Here is an 8009-nt window from a genome sequence, read left to right on the forward strand (position 1 = left end):
AAAACAGATCTCAGATTTCCACCAAACTAAATGGCAGCTGTGCACCTAATAGCTGGAAAACATTGCACCATTGCAACTAACAGGCCATATAAAGACAGAGCCATGAAAACTCTGTTAACAAAAAAATCCCACCACACAGAAATGGGAACTGAGAGAAATACCAACTGTTAGAATCTCCTCATTTACTTTCTTTTTCCAATTCCAAGCACAGGGCACCAGGAGCTGGTAAAAAAATCCTTGCAGCAAGTGCTCTTCAAAAGCCTTTTTAATGCATTTTCATGTTTTGCTGCTGACTGACAAAAGTCATGTGTGAAATGTAATGGCTTTCCCACTCAGAGACAGCTTTTATACGTGAAATGATGGCAGGAGAAATCAGTCACACAGATTACACACTAACACTGGGATTTTTAATCAGGAAAATGCACTTTAACTGCAGAGCTGTCTGATTTGCAAGCACATGTTAATGGTGGCCTTACAGACAAAACAGGCTCTGATTTTAGGGAAGTTTGGTGGAGTAGGTTTACCTTCGGAAGCCAACCTTCTCTAGGACAGAAACAGGGATACAATTAAAGTATCCATACAAGGGAAGATGCAGGCCAAAAAAAGACAGGAATGAATGCCAGGGAGAGCAGGAGCAATGTCCCTGTTTGACTTACCAACAGATGAGGGGGAGAGGTCAGAATGGCCTCGTCTGTCCTTCAGAAACACCAAATATCTTTATGTCAGGCCCATGCTAAATCCACCTGAAAGGAAACTTTCCAAGAGGAAGAGCAGCCTTTTACCTGTAAATGGTTTAAATTTGTTCTCCAAGTCAAACTGCTGTTTCCCAATGGTGCTCAGGTCCACCTGGAGATCTGGGCAGATGGCATACTCCTCAATTTTCTTGCTGATTTGGAAGATTTTATCCGTGATACCTTCAGGAGCAGGACCTGCAGGATAAAAGGGGCAAGAGGGAAGATGTTAAGGAATCAGACTGCAAGAGGAGTGCGCTTCAGAAGTACAGCAGAAGACCTGGGACTGGGAACACCTTCCTAGGAGAGGAATATGAGAGGAGCAGATCAGTCAGTTGTTCTGTTAAGGGAAACCCACTGCTCAGGACAGTGAACCTCTGTGATATTAAGACAGTTAAATCAGGTTCCCTGGAGTCAGCACAAGAAATGGCCAAACAGAAATGTGGGATGAGCCCAGAAGCCCCCACGTGCTGGGTGCACCCCCAGAGCGTGAGCAGCAGCTCAGGGAGGGGATCCTGCCCCTCTGCTGTGCTCTGGGGAGACCCCCCCTGCAGCCCTGATCCAGCTTTGGGGAACAGCACAAGAGGGACGTGGAGTTGTTTACATATTAGGCAGAAGCTGTTCCCTGTGAGGGTGCTGAGGCGCTGGCACAGGGTGCCCAGAGAAGCTGTGGCTGCCCCATCCCTGGCAGTGTTCAAGGCCAGGTTGGACACAGGGGCTTGGAGCAACCTGCTCTAGTGGAAGGTGTCCCTGCCCGGGGCAGGGGTTGGAGCTGGAGGAGCTTTAAGGTCCCTTTAACCCAAAAACCATTCTGGGATTCGGTGAATGAAGCAACCTTACCTCCATTGGCAATATTGAATTTAATGCCAAAATCTCCATTGGGGCCACCAGGGTTGTGGCTGGCTGTCAGAATGATGCCACCAATGGCTTTGATTTTCCTGATGATGCAGGACACTGCTGGGGTGGACAGAATGCCATTCTGCCCGATGACCAAGCGGCCGATCTGAAAATGAAAGAGCAAAAGAAACTCCTGTGAGTCCCAAAACCTAAACCCAACAAACCCATGGAATATGGAGACACCGGTGACAGGTAAAGCAGAGCCCCAGGAGTGTGCTGATGGCAGAGGTGCTTCTCTGCAAGCAGACAGCTTGTTCTGGGAGGCTGCTGCTGCTCTCTGCTACGTACAGTGAAGGACAGCATCTGACCCTTCCAGTGTCTGAAGGGGGCTACAAGGATGCTGGGGAGGGACTCTTCATTAGGGACTGGAGTGGTAGGACAAGGGGGGATGGGGTCAAACTGAGACAGGGCAAGGACAAGGGGTGATGGGTTCAAACTGAGACAGGGCAAGTTCAGGTTAGAAATAAGGAAGAAGTTCTTCACTGTGAGAGTGCTGAGGCGCTGGAATGGGTTGTCCAAAGAAGTGGTAAATGCTCCATCCCAGGCAGTGGTCAAAGCCAGGTTGGACAAAACCTTGGGTGACATGGTCTGGTGTGAGGTGTCCCTGCCCATGGCAGAAGGCTGGAACTAGATGATCTTAAGGTCCTTTCCAACCCAAACCATTCTGTGACTCTATGATTCTGTTGTGCATTTTTAGCATTCTCTTTTGCAAACACTGCAGCTCCACTGCAAACACCAGCTTGCATGGAAGAGCTGAACTTCCCAGAGGCATCTCAGCAGCAACTGAAGAAACCCCAGCAAACCACCCTTTGGCTGTGGTATTGAACTTTGCTTTCAAAAGACACAATGGGACTGAGAGAAGCCAAACCAAACCAAACCAAACCTTGAATATCAGCTCTGTTGCCATGGGACCAGCTGCAGATTGTCTCACTCGCAGCAGGTAACACACCTCCTTCCCACGAATTTAGTTCTATCACCAAGATCAAATCCAGACCAATGGGCTAAGCAATACAAGGTAATCAGGATCCGGTTGCTGGAGTTGATGTAATAAAACATAAGATGAATATTTATCTGGAAGAACATGTTCCTTAACATAGGCTACGTTAATGAGGTGACAGAGATGTAAGAGAATAGCAGATTACTCTTCAGCAGCCACAGAGATTAAACCCTTTATATGATTGAGGAAAGAGGAGGAATTTCATTCAAACACAGGATAAAGCAGGAAAGAAAAGGGAGCAACCCCAGACTGAAGGCCCATGTTCAGTGCTAAGCTAAGGGCACTGGATGACTGTGATTCCTCTCCCATGGCACTGCCTGGTGCTAAGCCCCAGCTTCACTGCCAATCAGTTCTGGCATGCTACAGCTGCCACAGAGGGGATGGGTGAGCAAGGTGCTGCCAAAAGAGCTGCATCCCTACCAAACAATGAGCAGAAACCTGGAACAGCAGCTTACACACCCAAAGTGAATACCCTTCCCAGCCTCCAAGTCATGGTGCTTCAGCTTCACCAAGAATTAATGCAGTCTCCAGGAAGCTCCGCTCTAAAATTTCATCTTTTCAGTGGTAGAAAAGGAGCATTATCTGGGCAAACACTTTCTGTTCTGCCACGTGATATAAACTCCTTTGGTGCACATCCAAATGACAGATGGGTAGCCATGCTCACGTGAAGCTGATCCTCATGATGCTGTCTCTGTGCTCAGCCAGGAACAAAAGTAGATGTTGCCTCGAACTGTGTCTGGATATACCTGTTCTCTAATCAGGTTCAACATGGACAATAAACTTAGAAAGTAAAAAAATACTAAAGACTTCAAGGTTCATCTGGACAACATGCTGGGATGTCTGGTCTAGGTCATGATTTGCTCAGGAAGACTGGATGAGATGATCCTTGAGGTCCCTTCCAACCTGGGATTCTGAGATTCCTTTGTTTCCCAGCTTCCCTTCAAGGGTCACATTCAGCCACAACACCCCTCTGCATCAGTGCTCTGCCAGGCCTTGGGTGCAGCTCAAGGGATGCTGGAAAGGACTGGCAAAACAAGGGAGTTTCCCTCCCAAACCACACATCAGCTGCAGAAGAGCAGGTGAACACATCAAGTCCCTTGTCCTTACCCAACCTGACCTCCCCACACACCTGAACTGCAGCTTTTGCCTGTGCATTGCTGCTCCCACAGCGAGGAAGGAAAAGAAGGAAAACTTAACCCCGTACAAGCTACTCTCCTTGGCTTTCAGAGGTTTTCAGCTGTTATTCCCACCCATCCAATGCTAAATCCCTTATGGCAACCCCTGGAAAAGGTTGCTCAGTGTAGCAGCCTGCTGAGCCTGTTACATTTACACTTTTTCAGTCTTCTGGAATTTCTCACAAGAAAAATCTGAGGATGTAATCACAGGATCCCAGCCTGGTTTGTGTTGGAAGGGAGCTTAAAGCTGCTCCAGCTCCAACCCCTGCCACGGGCAGGGACACCTTCCACTAGAGCAGGTTGCTCCAAGCCCCTGTGTCCAACCTGGCCTTGAACACTGCCAGGGATGGGGCAGCCACAGCTTCTCTGGGCACCCTGTGCCAGCGCCTCAGCACCCTCACAGGGAAGAGCTTCTGCCTCAGAGCTCATCTCAATCTCCCCTCGGGCAGGTTCAAGCCATTCCCCTTGTCCTGTCCCTACATCCCTTGTCCAAAGCCCCTCTCCAGGTTTCCTGGAGCCCCTTTAGGCACTAGAGCTGCTCTAAGGTTTCTCCAGAGCCTTCTCTTCTCCCATTCACAAACAATTCCACTTTCTGCAGTGATTCTGGGTTACAGCTTTCCAAAGCTATCCAGGCAACACTTCCACCCTGGTTTTACTGAAAGCCCCACTAAGATGCACACGGGCAACACAGGAGCCCCTCCTGGAGCCCCCCTCCTCTTCCCAGTAATGCCAGCTGGTACTTTCACACAAAAAAACACATTTTCCAGGCCAAGGAAACTGGTGTCTGCAGCTCCCCTGTGTCATCAGCACATCCTTCCTGTCCTCTTGCTGTAAGAGAGATGCATCACAAGATGCACCAATCCTATATCCTCTGTGGCACAGTTACAGTCTCTGAATAAAGACACTTCTCTTCATACAAGCCCAGTTAAGTGGACAAACTACCTTGGTCATTTCCTTTAACCAAATAACCATCATTGAAAACATACAATGTGATGCTACCAAGGTGCTTGGTGCAATTTGGAAACCCTGTTGATCCCACGTTTGTAGATTTAGCAGTACCTGTCTCTGCTGCACACCCCCAAGGAGATTTTCACATCCTCAAAACACAGTACACATGCCCTCCTTATGGTTTTTTATGTTGGAAAGAATCCTTGGACTCATGCCTTCTATAAAGTACAGTGCTGATAGTCACAGGTATTAGCCAGACTGTAGAAAACCAACAAGAAATACCAGAACCAGCAGTGAAACTAGATTTTAGCCAGACAAGGCTGGAATGAAACGCATGAGAAAAGCCTCAGCTGGCGAAGATCAGTGTAATCTCACCTTTACCAGCAGCTCTGTCCTAGTGTCACGCAGTCCAGGCAGCAGGCCTGGCTCTTTGTGCACGTTTTCCAGCTCTTCTGCTCAGCCCATACGCTGACTTAAAAGCAATACATCAATTTTCAATGCCAAAAGGCCTTTTTTTTTTCCCCCAAAAGGTTGAAAATATCTTGATTTAAAAAGCAAAATAATTCTCTCTATCCTCCCAGTCACTGCTTATTGCCTTGTTGTGATCAGACAGGCTTTTCTGTCAAACAAATTCCTAAGAACCAGGTCTCTCAGCACAAGGAGAGAAGAAAACAAAGACAAAACCCCAGTGCCCAAGAGCCTACTGCAAACAGACAATCCTTCTGTTCTGCTTCCAAAACACGGATTTCCACACGGAGAACACTGCAAAGGTTACCACTCACTTGCTAACTCTCATTTCAATTTTCAAAGGGTTTTTTCTCCTGGTATATTTATCACACAACCACAACGTATAACCTTTAGGAAAGAAACAACCTTGTTTTACCTTTTAGGTTGCTGAGCAGCCCAGACCAGTGCTGAAAGAGCTTCTGGCGAGCTGCATGGAACAGCGAGCCATGGCTCTACCTGTTACCTCACTTCTGAAGAGGATCTGACAGAGAGACTATGAACTCCACAGGTGCCAATAGCTCGTGGCATGTCAAAACACAAAACAAGCACACACAGACCCCAAGCAGTATTTCTTTTCTTTGCTGCACGTGTATTCTCACATACTTCTATCCAACCACATCACTTAAAAGTGGAAAACCAGCAATTTCTGTCCTTCCAAACTGATTTCCCATTAAAAAGTTAACTATTACCGATTGGATAGGGGAAATTAAATCTCACAGTGACTAATTTACTATGGTTTTCTGCATTTATCAGCTACACAACTATAGGAATTTAGGCATTTAACATTTACCAACCCCATTGGCAGCAGCCATTTGGACTATCAGTTCCACTGCAGACTTATTAAGGTATCTCCCATCACCTCCAACTACCATAGAAGATCCTTGTCGATCTCTTAGGTCTATGGAATAAAATATACTCTGGATAAAATTCTGCAAATAGTTCATCTTGGATTCAAAATAAAAGGTCTTCTTCCGTAATCCACTGGTGCCTGGTTTCTGGTCATTGTAGGGAGCTGTTGGCACGGTCAATAGAGGCAGAGGAGCGTCTTCCATGTTCTTTTTCCACACAAATGCATTTAAAAAGTCAATTATGCCACAATGCAAAAATCAATCTTGACACCAGCATTGGCCCACCTATTAGACAGAAGTTCAGTGAAGTCGCTGAGCTTCCAAAAATAACTCCCTGAACCTCCAGCTGAATGTGGTTTCTGTAACTGAAGACGTTTTCTTGCACTTGTTGTGGAGGATCAATGTCACGGGGAATACGCGATTCCACGCTGCCATCCCTCACTGGGAAAGGAATTTTGTCTCCTTCCTCATCTTCTGGTTTCCACAGGCACAGCTCCTCGTCCTTCTGTGCTATCACCCGCTGGAGCCCAGCACTGTCAATCCATCCTGTTCTCCCTTAGGACAGGGGTGTCGGGGAAGGAAGGCAGCTCAGCCCTCAGCTCGGATGCACTGACCGCTGCCCCGGCGCGGTCAGCACCAGCGCCAGGGCCACCGTCACGCTGCGCCCGCGAGGTGAGCCTCCAGTGGGCACCGCAGCACCCGGCCAGGCCGCTGGCCAGGGCCACCGTCACGCTGCGCCCGCGAGGTGAGCCTCCAGTGGGCACCGCAGCACCCGGCCAGAGGCATTTTGCTAAGTCTGGTGAGTTAAAGGTCACTCTTAAAATGGAAGGCAACAGATCTGTTACCTACAGTTTGCTCACACAAGCTCAGCTCTGACAACCTGACTTCCCCCCTCAGACACGGGGATATTACCTGCGGTGAAGAGTGGGTCAGCCTTCATCTGACCAAGACAAACCCAGAGTAGCTAAAAAGCCACAGTCAATGGTTTCAACAGAATACCCACACAAGTCTCACCAAGGGCAGCACAAGCACCCAGAGTTATTAAAACCACAAAACACTATCAAAGATTTTGGAAAACTGCATCTGATAAAACTATTCATTTTGGAGCAGCCTCAACACATACAGAAGAGACTCATACTAAGAAACTTCTGTGAAGCACCACTTTCCTGAACACAGGGAAGGTAACTCAGCATGAGACTGAAATCAGAGTTTCCTCCAAACATCTTCAGTGACACTTGGACTCCTCTGCCTGAGCTGCTGGAAACAATTTATAGACGTTACTGGAGCAATTAAAGAATATATACTTTGTAATGATTCAGTTTGTCCCATTAATAAAAAGCAGGGGGAAAAGGAGACATGTACACAGCTGAATTGTGGCAAATTAGTTCCCAAGAAAGGAGAATTTCATTCAGGTTTGCTCTCAGAGAGCAAAGCTATTTGAGGCATCTGTGGGAACCCCAAAGGCTGCTGCCCCACCACAGCCCGTGGGGCAAGCACTGGCTTAGATAAAAGCCGGGACGCTGCAGGATGCTGACTGGAACACACCACACATGAACTGAGCTGCCTCATCTACCCAGAGCCTCTTGTTGAGCCCCAGGAGCAATTTATGTTGGGGTTTTTTTGCAATTTTGATCCCTTAATTCCAGTCTTTTCCCCACCAAACCACACTGAGGCATGAGAATACATTCTGCACCAGCAGCGGGATTGCCTGGGATATGCAGTGTCCTGGGTTTGGCTGGGTTTGTATTTATCTATCTCTGCTAGTTCAGCATCCTGAAACTGAGCAGCCCTTTATTGTCACACAAAGGCACAGGTTTCCCTCTAGCGGCAGAGGAACCAAAATACAGCTCCCAAAATAAGCCTCCACCAGAGAGCCCCCTGGCAGGGAAGGCCTAAGCAAGCTCTT

General features: G+C 47.8%; 1 protein-coding gene across 1 annotated transcript in view; it reads right to left on the reverse strand.

Annotated features, from left to right (window-relative positions):
- Positions 1-524: 524 nt before the first annotated feature.
- The window catches only part of LOC104409883 (phosphoglucomutase-1-like), a gene marked incomplete at its 3' end in the record, with an annotated part of 16086 nt that continues 8601 nt past the window's right edge, over positions 525-8009 (reverse strand). The window contains exons 2-4 of the mRNA XM_010019890.1: positions 1572-1734; positions 783-929; positions 525-543 (exon numbers count right to left, since the gene is read on the reverse strand). Of these exons, the coding sequence (XP_010018192.1) occupies positions 525-543; positions 783-929; positions 1572-1734 (329 nt within the window). The remainder of the gene's footprint in view (positions 544-782; positions 930-1571; positions 1735-8009) is intronic.

Source organism: Nestor notabilis, unplaced genomic scaffold (genome assembly GCF_000696875.1).
Source record: "Nestor notabilis isolate BGI_N333 unplaced genomic scaffold, ASM69687v1 scaffold4458, whole genome shotgun sequence".
NCBI classification, from domain to species: Eukaryota; Metazoa; Chordata; class Aves; order Psittaciformes; family Psittacidae; genus Nestor; species Nestor notabilis.